General features: G+C 33.0%; 1 protein-coding gene across 29 annotated transcripts in view; it reads right to left on the reverse strand.

The window, feature by feature from the left end:
• The window catches only part of LOC129053431 (histone demethylase UTY), a 234,424-nt gene that overhangs the window by 149,476 nt on the left and 67,206 nt on the right, over positions 1-17,742 (reverse strand). For 25 of the 29 annotated variants that reach the window (XM_063721447.1, XM_054545477.2, XM_054545474.2 and 22 more), the window contains exons 7-8: positions 4,885-4,939; positions 1,652-1,686 (exon numbers count right to left, since the gene is read on the reverse strand). In XM_063721447.1, coding sequence (XP_063577517.1) covers positions 1,652-1,686; positions 4,885-4,939 — 90 coding nt within the window. Of the gene's footprint in view, positions 1-1,651; positions 1,687-4,884; positions 4,940-6,457; positions 6,629-7,910; positions 8,026-11,756; positions 13,033-13,065; positions 13,092-17,742 lie in introns of those variants that run through there. The other 4 variants (XM_054545479.2, XM_054545480.2, XM_054545478.2 and 1 more) reach the window with 4 other exon arrangements.

Raw genomic sequence — 17,742 nt, forward strand, 5'->3', positions numbered from 1 at the left:
TTTAAAAGAGCAACAACATAATAAATGAAAAAAATACATACCCAAAACTTGGAATAGCAGGTTAAGAATTTTTATTCATGACACTCACGTAAAAAGATGGGCAATTCTTAACCCATTTATGCCTAGTGTTCCATTATTGGAATGCTAAGCGTGTGGGGGTTACTTATATCTTACTGCTTAAGGTCATCGCCAAGGTATGACTGCAAAAATTCAACAAATTGTAACTTCCAGCATTAATGGATTTAAATGCATTTTGTAAAACAAAATCAATCCCTAGGCTAGAATATCCCAAACTGAAGGTGTGTCAACTTTGATTCAATAAATCTCTAAGGCCACCGTGTGTATCTCATGGAGCACAGGGAGAAGTGAAGTAGAGAAACATATAGATAATTCTTAAAAACTTCCCATGAAGCTTGTCACAGATGAGTTAAAGAACCAGCCAGTTAAATGTTCTGTATCTTATTGCACGCAACTCATAGTAATATGAAAAATGGAAAATATGAGCATCTTTCCCATCTTGGATAAAATCCTGCATCAAATCTACTTCTCTACATCACTATTTTCCACTTGTACTAGAAACATAAGGGTAGACCTAAAAAATTACATACGTGTGTAATAAGCTTTCCCCACCATGAAATTCTGTTTTTTGTTTTTCCTTAAGACAGGGTCTCACTCTGCCACAGAAGCTATAGTGCAGTATCACACCACACTGCAGCCTTTGACTCTTCGAGCAGACCTCCAGTCTCAGCCCTCAAAGTAGCTGGAACTACAGGCACATGCCACTACACTTGGCTAACTATTAATTGTAGAGACCAGTCTCACTATGTTGCCCAGGCTGGTCTCAAACACCTGGGCTCAAGAGGTATTCCTGCATCAGCCTCTCAAAATGCTGCAATTAAGACATGAGCCACCATGCCCAACATGGTTATTAAATCTTTCTTTATTTCACAATTTAAATTCAAAACGTTCAGCTACTCATAATATTAAGAAATGCTACCATTTTTTTTAAGTCTACCAACTCCACCACAAACTGTAAATCCGTATGTTACTATAGTTTAAATATTATAATAAAATCTGCTATACAAAGCAAAATATTTTTTTAAAAAAAGCTGAAATAACTTTAAAAACAAAACAGACTTGAACTAATGGTAACTATCATTTCAAATGGTATGATTTTAAAAGATACCTCAATCTTAAAGAAAAACAGAAAACCTCAATAACAGTGACTTATTACAATCATTCATGAATATTTTAAAACAAAAGTAGACATTACATCCAGGGTTAGATGAAAGCTTCTTAAATAAAAGTATAGAGGCAAATTATATTAAGTCAAAGCACCCATACATAGCAAGTATTGTATTTAGGAAATAAATTAAAATACAGAGTTTAAGGTAGTTACAGAAACTGCTATATATACATTAAACACAAATCTCAAATTCCTTCATTTGTCTTTAACAATTTGTTCACTAAACAAAATTTCAAACACATTTAATGAGGAGTAAAATACAAAATATATGCAAGAGTATAATATCCACAACTCAAATTGTCTAATATATTTATTTTATTTAAAGCCTGATATTTTCAAGTACATTTCATTTCATCTAAAGCATAGGTGACTGTTTTATTCTTGTTCTTAAGTTAAAACACTTACCTGGGTTTCATACAAATGGGCAATATGAAATTGAACTGCAATGGATCATGGGAAAAGATCAGTTACAATACAGTCTAACGAAATAAAGTAACAAAAAGTAGGGATAATATAAAATGTCAGACATATGCAAACGCTAAAACTATAGAACACACATTTGACTAGGGGTGCAACTTCTGTTTTAAACAGAATGCAAAATTAACAAACAAAATGCAATTAAACCTAACAAAGATCATGCCAAGAAAAACAATCAATATAAAAGATTAAGTAATATTGTAACCAATTTATTTATAACTCTAATAATCATTAAAATCTGCAATAGGTAAGTATACGTCATAAAAAGTTCTTAATCAGAGTATTAAGGAAACACAAGCATTTAAGTTTACATATCTTGACACATGGTATTCAAAATTTTACGTTAAAAACATAATATTTACTCTGCAATCAAGGAATGTTTTTCAATCTGTATGCTTTTTCTTTATATTCAATCTTTAATTAACAACTTTTTTTAAGTTATAGATCAAATACTAGTAACAACATAAGGAAACTTAGTGCTCTTTTAATTCTTCAGAAATAGATCACCGTAGTCGAGAACAAACACAAATGGTCAAACTACCTAAAAAGCAAGACTTCAAAATAATTTATTTGAAGACTCAAATAAGCAGAATATTTGGCTTCTTTTTGCAGCCCTTCTTGATGCCCAATTACCCAACACGAGAGCACACAACAAAATCACAATGGATAATTACAAGTCCAACTATTTGAATTTTATAGTTTTTATTCATCCATGATAAACACCTTTTCTTGTTTTGTTTTAGGATATATCTTTTAAAACTTTCAAATTTATAAACAGAATATTTATATTTTTAAAGAAAAGTCCCATAGCAATCATGAAATTCTGACATCCCTTTGTCTCTCCTCCCTTCTGAATCTTCCCTCCTTGCTTCTCCTCACTCATTTCTCTCAATGTCCTAAAAATAAATTATACCTGGGATGGTTGATATAATTACCAATTCCTAGCTAAACTCTTTCAGATTTTGGTGTAGTGAACCTGGGTAAATGTCTGGAAAGCAGCCTCTTTAATATGCTCCACAGCTTTCCAATAAGTTCCCCATATCTAACATTGGAGAATAATGCATTAGATAACCATAAATTCCTTTCCATAAGAGAAAAATTACTCCAAAATTTTGTAATTAACTAAAATCAAACAAATTTTCTGAAACTAAGTTATTGCTTTGTAAAAACAGACAAAAATATAAAAAGTTAAGTAATGAGCCATAAAATAAAAGAAAAATCATTCTGTATGATTTCAAGATAATAACCTCTCCCCCTCCAAAAAAAAAGCAACAAAAGAAAAAAGTCATATAATATGTACACACATCCACTGTGGTTTACACAGATTGAGAGGTTTTCTTCATCTTCCCTCCCCTTTTCAAACAGAGTTTTCCTTACCACATAAAATCTAGTTAATCAAAATCTCACATCTCTGAACTGCTGGAGAGAAACTGGATGATAGATTAAGAGAAGGAAAAAGTACCAGAGCGGTGGCTTGTGACTGTAGTCCTAGTACTTTGGGAGGCCCTGAGTCTAGGAGTTCAAGAACAGCCTGAGCAACATGGCAAAACCCCATCTCCAGAAAAAATACAAAAAATAAAAATAAAAATATTAGCCAGACATTGCATGCGCCTTAAAGTTCCAGCTACTTGGGAGGCTAAAAGAGGAGGATCACTTGGGCCTGGGAGATAAAGGCTTCAGTGAGCCATGGTTGCACCAAATGCACTCATCCTGGTCAACAGAGTGAGACCCTGTCTCAAAAGACAAAGCAAAATTAAAACACACACACACACACACACACACACACACACACACACACACACACACACACACACACACACACACACACACACACACACCCCACACACACCCCACACACACACACACACACACACACACACACACACACACACACACACACACACACACACACACACACACACACACACACACACCCCCCCCCCCCCGCAAAGAGAAAACCAAAAACCAAAAACTATGTCCCATATTCCCCATATCTGTACCCACCAAATAAAGATAATAGAAAAGATTAGTGGTAACTGGCATCCTAATACTATCTGAACTTAAAATACACATTTAGGCTGGAGTCCCAGGTCTCTCACCTCATCATCCCATAAAATACAACATCATCTTTTGTAGGATAAAAATCTCCACCTTTCATCCTTCTGTTTTTTTTTTTTCTTAAGACAGCATCTTGCTTTGACACCCTGGCGTGCAGTAGCACAAACTCGCCTCACTGCAATGTCCGCCTCCCAGGTTCAGGCAATTCTCCTGCCTCAGCCTCCTGGGTGACTGGGATTTCAAGTTGCACCACTACACCTGGCTAATTTTTGTATTTTTAGTAGAGATGGAGTTTCTACCACGTTGGCCAGGCTAGTCTCAAACTACTGACCTCAGGTATCAACCCACCTAGGCCTCCCAAAGTGTTGGGATTACAGGCGTGAGTCACTGCTCCCAGCCCATGTTTCATTCTTATCTGTACATTAAAAAGGAGTGTAACTATATAACTAGGTATACTCAATATGGCAATATTCAATTATAGACTCAAATAGGTAAAACAATGGACACAAAAAGGTCTTTAATATTCTAACATTTTATTACAAAGGAAAATCACATAATTTAAATTTTTATATTCTTTTTAAATGTGTTTTTTCCCCAAAATTTTAACTGTAGCCATTCATCTTAAAGAGTTCAAAAAACAGTATTTATTTTTTAAATTACACATTTTTAACTTATTCAGGTTTTGTTTAAAATTGGCTTTGAAAACTTTTGATTTTTGCAACATCACCAAATACACAAAAAAGTTTCAAAAAATAGTCAAGCTTATGGTATGTACAAATCCTAAAATATTAAAAGGTGAAGTAATTTATTAATACGAAAACACAGGTACCACAAAGGGAGAAAAACTACTGAAGTAGGTAATCACTATTTGTTAGTGCTCTGTGACATACCAGTCATTTCTATAGTTATCAAATAATAATACTGATTGTCTTTGGGCAAGAAAAATAGTACCCGAATCAACTCAACTCCAGTGATTTAAACTCTCTGAATCAGGCACATGACTTCTCACTTTTCTTCTCAAGAATGAACAGAAACAAAGGTATCAGTAGACAAAAAGGTATCAATATTCTTTGCTCGAAAGCATTTTATTTTAAAATACTTACTTTCAGCACTGGACAAAGTACATGGATTACAGTCAATCAAGGCTAACTGAAAATGCTGCAAGAGAAAAGTAAAAATATTAATGCACTAAACTGAGTTGCATAAAATGACATTTTCTATTTTAGCCTTTCAATGTCTATCATAAAATAACAAAGCTATGCTATACACCAATGCACTACACTCAACCAAATAAAATTACTACAATTCCAAATTTATTGTGGAAAATGTTAAGTGTTAATCAAGTTATTTCCATGAGATAGTTAAGAATGGAGGCTGTATGGAAGAATTTACTATATTTATATTTTTGTTTTATTAAAAAACTTCACATATTTGAGTCTTCCAGTAAACAAAATATTAAGGTATAAAATTAGACATGTACTTCGTTATTTTAAAATCTGGAAAATACAATTATATTTTTAGAGCATTATAGCTTGAGACCTGAACTTTAGAAACCAACTTAGATAATATGAGAATTAACGTAAAGAATAAAACATACCTGTTTTTACTGATTCTTCAATGTCAGTGTACTTCAGAACATTTAAAACCTGTATGTACAACCTACTTATACATATCAAGTAACCTATTTTCAAATTCACATGTGAAATGTAGTTGTTCTTTGCCGATAAATTTTTTTTTTCATTTATTGACAAAAGAAGAAATTGGACCTCAAGCACTGAAAGCAGGGTGCTTTTAAACATATTTAAATCAGGGTGCTAAACATTTTAAATGTATGTAAATTATGTGTATAAAATATCTAATCATTCATGAAATATTAAAACACTTATATTTCTACTCTAAATATACCATATAAGCCTATGCAGAATGCAAACCAACTTCTAATTCTCTGTCTACAGATAGAATGAATAACTGTTAAAATCATACAGTAACATTTGATGTTTATAATCTATGAACTACTTAACTAAAGATAATATGCCCTAAAACTCTTTTAAATAAAAAATGCATACATCTCTTTCAAACATTCTATAAACTATTCCCATAAATATTCAATTTTCAGAGCCTCCACTAACTTTCAAAAATAATCAACCATGATACCAACAAAGAACAAGTTACTTTAAAAGTAAACTACAAAAAGATCATTATTTACAATGAAAGTATTAACACTGTACTAAAGATACTAATATTTAATGTTTAAAATGACACTATACATAGAACGTAAGTTCTTTGTAAAAATAAATTATATTCAACAATGTTTAAAAACTAAGTTTCAAGGGAATAAATGTGGGAATCACTGAGAACCTAAATATGCCTAGTCAAGTTGAGAACTGCCAATTAACAAAGAACAAAATTAATGTCTGCTACATGATACTACAATCAAAGAATCATCACAAATAGCACCATGAGAGTGAACACTTTGGCTAGCAGACATAGGCTTGGCATCTGTGTTATAATATTTAAGTCAGGCTTTTCAGCAAATGGTGTTTGAAAAACTAAGTATCTGTATGAAAATAAAGTTGGGCCTGTTACGTCATATGCAAAAGTTAGCTTAAAATGGATCAGAGATGTAAACTTAACAGCTAAAACTATTAAAGTCTTAGAACAATAAGCAGGAAAAACCTTTATGACACTGAATTTGGCAGTGTTTTCTTGGACATGATGCCAGAGACACAAGTAACAAAAAAACAGATTTACTTAGCTTCATCAAAATTAAAAACTTTTGTACATGAATGAACCACAATCAAGATACTGCAAAGAAAAAAAAATTGCAAATTATAAACCTAATAAGGACTTAAAATACAGAATACAAAACATGTTACAAAAAGACCCAAAAATTGAAAATAGGCAAAGGACTTGAACAGACATCTCGAATAATATGAATGGCCAATAAATACATGAAAAGATGCTAAAAATTATTAGCTATTAAAAGAAATACAAATCAAAACTACAATGTGATACCAATTCACTCCCATTAGGATAGCTACTATGAAGCAAACAAACAGAAACTAAAAAGTTTTTTTTCTTTTTTTTTTTCATTTATTGGCAAAGCAATGAAGAAATTGGACCTCAAGCACTGAAAACAGGGACTCAATCTCTGTGTACACCAATGTTCAAGGTAGCACTACTATAGGAGCCAAAATGGAATAACACTAATGTTCACCACAGATTAAAGGATTAAGAAAATGTGGTTTAACTACAGAATAGAAAATTATTCAGCCATATTCATCCCAAAGGAATGGGAAGCTTCTGCCACAGAGTTTGAGGCTGCAGTGAGCTCAGATCACACCACTGTTCTCCAGCTTTGGTGACAGGGTGAGACCCTGTCTCAAAAAAATACAGAAAACAAAAAGGAATTCTGAAACATGTCACAACATTGATGAATACCTGAAATATGCCAAGTAAAATAGGCCAGATAAAAAATGACAAATATTGTACAAGTCAACTTATATAAGACACGCAGAGTTCTACTGAGAGACAGAAAGTAGAATACAGGAACTCCTGGGTACTTGGAGGAAAAGGGAATGGCAAAGTATTGATTTATGGGTAAAAAATTTTTGTATGGGATAATGCAAAGTTCTGAAAATGAAGAGTGGTAATGGTTACACTGCATTGTAAATAATGCCACTGAAATGTACACTAAAATGGCTACCTTATGCATATCTTCCCACAATAGCAACCAAATAAAGAAGACAAAACCTAAAAATATTGCGGCTTCATTTAACTTATGAAGTTACTATTTAACTTCGTTTTTTAAAACTTACTGCTTGAAACACATTCTGAAATTGATAAATTACTCAGAATACAAATAGGCTTTTAATTGTAAATACTTCATCAATCACTAATGAGACAATAGCGTATGAAGAGGTTTAGAATTTGCCACCCCAAAATATGCGATTCTGACATAAAGATTATTTTGAGCCACAGGCAAATAAGAAACAGGTACAATAAAACTGCCTATTCTCCTTTCTGCTTGAAAGGACAGGGTGATTATTAATTTCTGAAGACAACTCTATATTCTTATAAGCCTAAAGGCAGCAAGGAGTAATCTATATAACTTCTACCAAATATTTACCTTTCCAAAATTTGCTTTCCATGGAAACTTCAAGTCCTTCCCTTTGTCTTGTCATTTCTCTATAATTTACTGTTCTTTTGGTTACATCTCACAGCAGCCCATATTGTACACTTCTCTGAGTTACTCACAGAAAGAAAATAAAACTTCAGGACCCTCTAAATTTATGATGCCAAGGGGGAAGTTAAACCCTAGAAACTGAATCACACAGAATGTTTGCAGTTCTGTTTCTTACAGTTTCTTAGATAATAGCTCCTGCTCATTGATCTTGTTCAGTAAATAACTAGAAGACACCAGACATTCCCCATTCCAATCACTGATCTTTGAGATTAATTGTCCTTTTATTGGCCTAATTCAGACGGGATGGTGCCCAAGATCCCATGACAGTTACATCTTTAGTGTGAAATGCTGAATATACCTTTCCTGAAAGAAAAAGACTACCTCAACAAATCAGATTTTTGTTAACTCTGAAGTAAGCCTTATATAGAAAGCTTTGTCTGTATAAGCAAACCCAAACTTCTACACTTTGGAAAACTTACTTCCTTTCTATAGAATCTGTGTTTGCAGGGACCTTAGCTTTGCAGTTGAATAAACTCTCCTTAAACATTATGCTGACCTTTTTGATTACTTAGGTTGACATTCATCATCACAAAGTTCTCCAGTGTATAATGTGTAATGCACACATTAATAAATTTATTTTTCTCTTGTTAGTTTTTCTATCAGTCTAATATGCAGGGCCCCAACCAACAAACCTAAAAATAAATGAAGGCTAAAGTTTTTCTTTTCATATAAGATCAAAACAATTGCAGACATTGGAAATAAAAAGCTCAAAAAAAAAATTGGACTGTATCAATGTCAATTTCCTAGATGTTAAACTTTGAGAAAAACTGATGGGTATAGTAGGATCTTTGTTTGTATTACCTTTTATAATGATACATACATATTTTTGAAATAAAAAATAATAAAAGAAAACTGGGAAATAAAAACCTTATTTCCTGAGGAAAAACCCAACATTTGAACACCGTGAACATTGTTTTTATTTTCTCTTAGTGCTGTAGTTTGAATATTCTGTTCAAAACTCATGTTGAAATTTAATTGGCACTGTGACATTATTAAGAGGTGATTAGATCATAAGGGCTCTCTCATGAATAGATCAATGCTGTCATCAAAAGAGTGGGTTCCTTAGAAAAAGGGTGAGTTTCACCTGATATCTTTCTATCTTGCTTGTAATGTGACGCCTTCCACCATCTTCTGACACAGCAAGAAGGCTCTCTTCAGACATGGTCCCAAGATCTAGGACTTCCTAGCCTCTAGAACTTCATGTCGAATAAATCTCTTTATAAATTACCCAGTCTCTAGTACTCCATTGCAGGGGCAGAAATGAACTAAGATACTTGGTTTGCAAACCGCAATGTGGATCCTTAACATGCTAATAGAGCAAGACAATACAGACTATTTTTTAAGTATATGAAGTATTGGAAGTACAGCATACTTACTCTCCTCAACATAAAAACAGAAGCATAAAAGCCACACTTCAGACTATACTATATTTTTAAGTAAAATCTGTCTTGAAACCATATTATTAAATATATGAGAACATGGGCCTTTCCTACACAAGTCACCACAGGACAGAAACTGGCCTGAAAAGAAAATAACTTGGCCAGGTGCAGTGGCTCACTCCTGTAATCCCAGCACTTTGGGAGGCCAAGGTGGGTGGATCACCTGAGGTCAGGAGTTCAAGACCAGCCTGACCAATATGGTGAAACCCTGTCTCTACTAAAAATACAAAAATTAGCCAGGCGTAGTGGCAGGCTCCTGCAGTTCCAGCTACTCGGGAGGCTGAGAGAGGAGAATTGTTTGAATCCGGGAGGCAAAGGTTGCAGTGAGCTGAGATAACGCCACTGCACTCCAGCCAGGGTGACAAAACCAAGACTCCGTCTCAAAAAAAAAAAAAAAGGAAAAAGAAAATAACTTCTAAGATTACAGCACTTTAGTACTATTTTAGTAAAACCTAAAGAAAAAAGAGAGGTATATAATTCAAATGACTCAGCCTTCATTTAATTTGTCAGTATTCAAGATCTGCCAGGAGTAGTAAAAAATTTGAATGCTACGGTAAAATTACTGCTTTACTATTCCACACCCCCAAACAGCATAAAATGCCAAACATTTTTAAACAGCAAACATTTTGAAAATACATATTTCAAAACATGCATGAGAAAAGACTTTAAAAACTGATTACGTATTTATAAAAAATAAAACAGTCATGCACAACACCTCACATTACAAAAAGCTAAATTAAATACCACGAACCAAAAAAGTAAACATTAAGACAGTAAAGGAAATGAGACAAAATGATATAACCTCTTGTCTTCATTTTCAGTATCCAATCCTCAAACTAGAGTCACCCAATCCTCAAATTAATGACTAAGCTTAAGAATGATCTTTCCAAAAACAAATTACCAATTAAACCATGTTTGTGAAGACATGAATACTCTATTGCTGCAAAATACAGTTCTGTATCTCTAGCTGTAGCAATTATCCCAATAGAAATTCTGTATCTCCACCAAGATGCTCACAGTTCAGTCTCATCCAAATTTTGCTCTCATGAAGCAAAACTCCAGTCAAATTGCAATATTTCCCATTTCTTACAAGCGGAAGGGTCAGCCAAGGTAATCTAAACCACCCGTAATACTTCCTCTACTCCCTCATTGGTTTGTTGTCTGTCTCAGCAAACATCATCTCATCCTCTAAAAAGAATCTTAGGCTAGGATTCAAACCTGCATTACAAAGCCTTTTCTGGATTTCCCCAGGCAATAATTTCTGCTGCCTCGATAGCAGTTCGATAAAAATGTTTTTGTACTAGGTATATAGAAATATTAGAAATAACTCAATAAAATATGATACTAATTTTAAAATCAATTTTAATATAACCATTCTCTATTAAAACCAAATAAAAATATCTGTGTACTATTACAGCATTTTTCCTTCACATTCTAGGAAAGCAATGTATCATATTATGCATCTGCTGAATGTAACCTATGCTAATTAAAGAAGCATTTCTCAAGCCCAACTACAATGCATCTAAATACAAAACACGGCCACTAAAAATGAAGTTATCAAGTAGTTATTTCACACAACTCAGAATACAGTGGCTCATGTCCTCAAACTTGAGGAATACATTCCAAGACCTCTAATGGATGCCAGTAATCTTGGATAGTACTGAACCCTACAGATACAACGTTTTTTCATTCTGGTAACTGAAAACAGCTACTAAGTGACTAATGGGCAAGCTAATATATACAGCCTGGATATGATGGACAAAAGGATGATTTCATCATGCTATTCAGAAGGGTGCAAGATTTAAAACTTTTTTTTTTTTGAGACGGAGTCTCCTTCTGTCGCCAGGCTGGAGTGCAGTGGTGGGATCTCAGCTCACTGGAACCTCCACCTCTCAGGTTCAAGGGATTCTCCTGCCTCAGCCTCCCAAGTAGCTGGGACTACAGGCACACGCCACCATGCCCAGCAAATTTTTGTATTTTCAGTAGAGACAGTGTTTCATTCTGTTGGCCAGAATGGTCTCAATCTCTGGACCTCATGACCTGCCTGCCTCAGCCTCCCAAAGTGCTAGGATTACAGGCATGAGCCACTATGCCCAGTGACAATTTAAAACTTATGAATTGCTTGTTTCTGTTTATTTCTCTTTATTTTCCATTTAATATCTCTGGCCAAGGTTGCAGGTAATTGACCTCAGAAAACAACAATGTGGGTAAGGGGGGACTACTGTATACCTATATGCTTTACTAATCTTTAATAATTTCCTTATAGAAAGCCAGGCACAATGGCACACACCTGTAGTCCCAACTACTTGGGAGTCCGAGATGGAAGGATCACTTTGGGCCAGGAATTCCATGCATTGTACTATGATCATGCCTGTGAATAGCCACTGCATTCAATCCTGGAAAACAGTGACAGCCAGTCTCTTAAAGTATAATTTCCTTAAATAAAACATATTTTAAAATCTCTCATTCTTATTTATGATCAAAAAATGTTATACATCAATGCAGACTTTGAGCTTGGTCAATACTGAGCAAGTAAAGCCCTCAAATATCCTTTTCATTTGACAGGTAACTACATGCCTACTAAGGCCACATATTATGCATATAACAATAAACAAACATAATCCCTCCACCAAAAAGCTCTAGCCAGAGAGAAATATTAAAGTAAATAATTATGCTCATCTGATCAATTCAGCAATGGCAAGAATTTTACATGAAAGTACAAGATGTCCAGCACAGATCCAACCACCTACAAAAGAAGCCTCCTTGAGAAAATGTTATTAAGATAGGACCTGCACGGATAAGTAAAAGTTACCATGAAAGAGTTCTAAAAAATGCATTGCAGAATAACAAGCACCTGTTAAGGGCCCCAAAAAACATGAAGGAGATAATGTGAAATTGTATTGTCTTTTTCTATTCTGAACATAATCATAATAATGACAGAAAACTATTGAAGTGTTTAGGATGAAAAGTGGCAATCTGAGTTCCATTTAAAAATAATCTTTCTTTTTTAACAGACATCACTGCTGCTCCTCAAATTTTAAGTTGTCTTTCCAGACACATAAAAGGATTAACTCAGATCCCTTTGAGTGTCAGGTGTGACCTGGTGAGCTAACAAATCAATTTTCTTAAAGGGAAAAAGATTAAACAGACATTTCTCAAAAGAAGACATACAAGCAACAAACAGGTATATGAAAAAAAGTTCAACATCAATCACTGGGAAAAGCAAATGAAAATTACAGTGAGATATCACCCCATACATTTATTATCAAAAAGACAAAGTATCATGCTGGTCCGGTTATAGAGAAAGGGAACCCTTAACAATACCCGTGGGAATGTAAATTGGTAGAGTCATATGGAAAAAAATAGGCAGATTCTCCTCAAAACTCAAAATAAACTACAATATGATCCAGCAATTCAGCTACTGGGTATTTATCCAAAGGAAATGAAATCAGCAGCTGAAGAGACATCTGTCAAGTTTATTGCAGTATTATTCACAATAGCCAAGATATGAGATCAACCTAAGTGTTCATCAATGATTAAGGCAAGAAAATCTGATATATATGTGTGTGTGTATATATATATGTATATAATACACATACCGTTCATCCATTTAAAAAAAAGAAAGTGTCAGTAAGTTATTTCTTCTTTCAAATTCATGCAGTTACAATCCTGATGAGGAAAAAAAAAATGGTACTGTGCATATCATTTCGCTTAAAGTTGAAGTTTCCAAGAAACTATCTGATGATGTTAAATGAGATCTTAAACTGTACCATCACTTACAGCCACACAGATGAACCTGGAGGACATTAAGACAAATACTGCATGATCTCACTTATTTCAAAACATTGTTAAAAAACCTGATCTTATAAAAATATAGAGTAGAACAGTGGTCATCAGAGGCCAGCAAAGATTGGACGGACAGAATGAAGGAGAGAAATTAATCAAGGGTTACAAAATGACAGGTAGAAAAGAAGAATAATTTCTAGTGTTCTATATAGCATAGCAAGTGGACTACAATAAGCAATATTATATAGTGCGTATCTCAAAATAACTAGAAAAAAGATTCTAAATGTTCTTACCATGAAGAAATGTCTGAGGTGATGAATATGCTAAAACTATGATGTGATCACTACCCAATGTATACATGTGTCAGAAGCATCACACTGTATCCCATAACTATGTCCAATTATTATGTGTCAATTAAAAATAAAATTTAAAAAAATTCTGTTAAATATGACACTCTTTATTTTTATTCAAGGCAGCTTAGTCATCCCAAAATGATCTGAGGAATAAGGCCTGAGTTGTTTGTTATATGCATTTATCTCTTACCACAGCAAATTTTAAGAGTTTAAAAAGTCCTCATTAATAACTCTATTTCATGACTTAATAATGTCAATCACAATTGTGTTCGATGAGTTTTAATCCAGACTCTGCCCTTAAATAAACCTATTTTATATTAGTTTGTAGATAGGGACTGCTGGTGTGTGTGCCTTTATATAATTAAAAGCAATTTCAAAGACCACTTGATCTCTGATCTACATGTGTCTGCTGTCACATTTATCCATTTGATATTTGTTAAGAACCTACATGATACGTCTTAATTTTTTAAGCTTATTTTTGTTATGTGATGCCCAGTACTTAGACAGTATCCTAAATATTGAAGAGCCAAGTAAAATTTTGTCAGATAATTTCATATACCTTATTTACTCACTATGTCTTAGAAGGTGGATATAGTTATTCTATGTCCACAGGTATCGTAAGAACCAATTAGGCACCCCTAGGCAAGGTTACACATTTATATAAAAGGCAAAATAAAAACAATTTGTGTTTTTAAAAAATGCTTCAAGAGTAATAAAACATGACCTTTTTTTTTGGTCCTGGTTTTGAACATAGGAATGATGCCATAAATCTCATCTTCTTTACCTGTTTTACATCTGCCTCTTAAATCAGCATTTATTATTTTCCACAGCAAATTTTAAGGGGACAATAAATACCTCAGTATGCTCACCAATTATCCTCATTTTCAAACACAAAGGATTTTAAAAATCCAAAAGCTTCTAATGTTGATGTGTGTTCAAATAAATTAGTATATGTAGACATAAGCAAATATTTAGTAAATTTCTATACAATCTTTTTTCCGGCTTTATTGAGGTATGTTTATTGAGGTATATATATATGTACCTCAATAGACTCATAATACCTCAAAATACTGTGTATTTTATATATATATATAATTTTCTATATAAAATTATATATACAAGTTCATATATATACAAATTTTATATATAAGATATATATATATAAAATACTGTGATGTAAACATATACATATATTGTGAAATGTCTACAATAATCAAGCTAGTTAACATATCATCTCACAGTTATTTCCTGTAATACACCACATGTAAGAAGTGGTGAAGGTGGGGGACATTGTGAGAATGCTTAAGATCTACTCTCTTTATGTAATCTTCATTAAATCAAGTAGTTGTACTGGTGTTACTTACTGAAGAATATTGTGTTTCCCATATATATTTGTATATACTATTCCTACCTTCAAGAAACAGTTTTAACAGTTTACCAGTTTATGTAAGTTGTTAGGCATTACATAAAACTATCCGTCAAAATTAACGTTTTTTTTCAAGTAATGATAATCCTCTGCTGCAAATATATACAAAGTATAACAAAATATTAGTAATATCACTTATAGTGAGAGATAATAAAATCTTAAAGATTATCTGAAGAAGGAAAAAACAGAATGTGAAGTAGAAAAGTCACTCTAAAATGGAATAATTCATATATACTTTTAATCTAGTTAATCAATTGACAACTGCTATTTCTACCATGTATTAAACACACGGAAATTTGATTAATTTCACTTTTTAAAGGATGGATTAAATTCTGTGACAGAAAAACAGAATTCACAAATACTAGATAATGGCTCCAAATTAGAGAAATTTTAGATGGCAGATGAGAAACAGAATTTAAAAAGGACTGATGAGACAAGTAAAATTTTATTTGTCAGGTACTTTCATTTCCTTTACTTATTCACTATGTCCTAGATGTGGGTATAATTATTCTATGTCCCCAGATTATATTAAGAATCAAATAGGCACTTTAGCCAAGGTTACACATTTAATTAAAAGTGTTAACATCAAATTTTAAAATCAAATCTGCTACTTCAGTGCCAGTTAACACTATATTAAAGCTGAATTAAACTATTTCAGTGATACATTTGGCCATTTTCAGGAACATTAATGAAATATAAAGCCCTGGAATGCATGTCATGTATAAACAAAAGAGAGGGAGATCTAGTGCGAAAACTACCTGTATTTTATTTAAATAATTTACCATTTAGAAATATACTCTTTCATGGAACTAAGGGAAGAAAATGAGGTAGAGAACACATGAACTGTAATGAACTTAAATGCTGTTCTCCACCACAATATATCCATTCTGTAACCCTCTTGGAGAACTAAACCTTACTCAAGAATGGGACTGTGAATAATATTAGCCCTCTGATAGGAAATAACTTAATAAGCACATAGTGTATTTCTGGCAAATGATAGGCAAGGCAAACTTTGGAGGCTTTTCACAAAGTTACTACTCATTTTTGAAGACAGCAGCAGGAAATTTTGCCCTTTCCCATACTCTAAATCAAGATAAGAATGATAAATCATATATTTATTGAGCAGTTAGTTATTACCAACATTACTAAGCATCTAAGTCATTACTCTATAATGTCCCTATGAAAATACGCAAAAAAAAAGTCATTTTAATTACACCTGGTAAGTATCTTCTACCAAACACGGAAAAATCCAAAAGAGAACAAAAGTGAATATGGATCTTTGATGAGGTATCTGTGTATCTGAATCAACTAATCTTGAAGCCTGGACTTCCTATTATGAGTTAGAAATTTTTGAGTTGGAATTTATAAAAATAAAGCCCAAAGTGTCTCTCTGAGTACACTTTGCCAGGAAAACACCTTGCTGTTATACAAATATCATGATAGATTCCATCTTTAGCTATATAAATTACTAACCAACTAAAGAAAACTGGAAACTGTGAAAAGGGAGATATTCATTCTAACTCACACCTTTATTCATGTTAAATGCCAAGTACTTACAGCAATATACAGAAATATCTCTTCCTCAATTAAACTATCGATGCCTATAACAATCTCAACAATAGACAAGGAGTATTTTGATTATGAGGGAAAACTTAAGAAATAAAATTTCAGGATGAGATAAAAATCAAGTAAGATTTTCACACTAAGAGCAAGATTAATGTCGAAAACATCCCAAAACTTTTTAATGCTATACAAATGAAATAAACATCAAAAAGTTGTTAGGTGTTTAAAAAAAATGAAAGATGGGCAAAAACAAAGCAAACAGCATATATCTAAGACTTTTTTTGCTAAAACTAACCTTACTCAAAGGGTTTGTTACCCTTTACATATGACTAAGCAAAGAAAAGCACATACAGGAATGAGTTATCTGTTACAACTAAATAACCAGGAACACTTTCAGTGAGCTGATGAACTCATGACAATGAACCCTCAAATTCCCCTCAGCCTAGTTAAATATTTTAAATACTGCCACTTCATTGAAATAAGAGATATGCATCCATAAAATTCTTTAAGATAATACTGTATTTGCTACTGAATTAAGTCTTTTCTCCTCTGGTTTTTATATGCATCTTTCATATTTATGAAAAAAAAATGTGTTGTGCTTATGCCTTTCTCCCTCCAATGTATTTCCAAAGAACACAACCATAAAACATTGCTGTAGCAAAACAAATATGTTCTGAGAAAATTTTACCATATTTATTTTCTGCTGTAAGACATTGTAGAGCCTTTTACAGACATTATGTGTGTGTGTGTGTATACACATATAATGTGCAGAGAGGATTAAAATCTACAAAGTGGCATAGATGTACTTATTTTCAATTTCAAATCTACAGGTATCTCAAATGGTAAGCAATTTGTAAATGTTACTCTGAATTTTGAGAAAATTTGAAAAGTTCAGAAAGACTGAAAAATTCTATTCTATTTTTCCACGTCAACTGCACTTAACCTTGGACTTAGGGACTCCTCAGCTCCACTTTTTTCTGAGTAGTGTGAAATCTAAGTTATTTATGTAGTTTACTTGCAATGATTTTAATGTTTTGGGTTGACTATGTTCCATCAGCATCATACTGTAAAAAACATAAATAGCAGAAACAGTCTACATAATTGTAAACTTTAAAACAATTAAGGCATAATTGAGTTAAGAACCACAT

This window comes from Pongo abelii, chromosome Y (assembly GCF_028885655.2).
Source record: "Pongo abelii isolate AG06213 chromosome Y, NHGRI_mPonAbe1-v2.0_pri, whole genome shotgun sequence".
NCBI lineage: Eukaryota > Metazoa > Chordata > Mammalia > Primates > Hominidae > Pongo > Pongo abelii.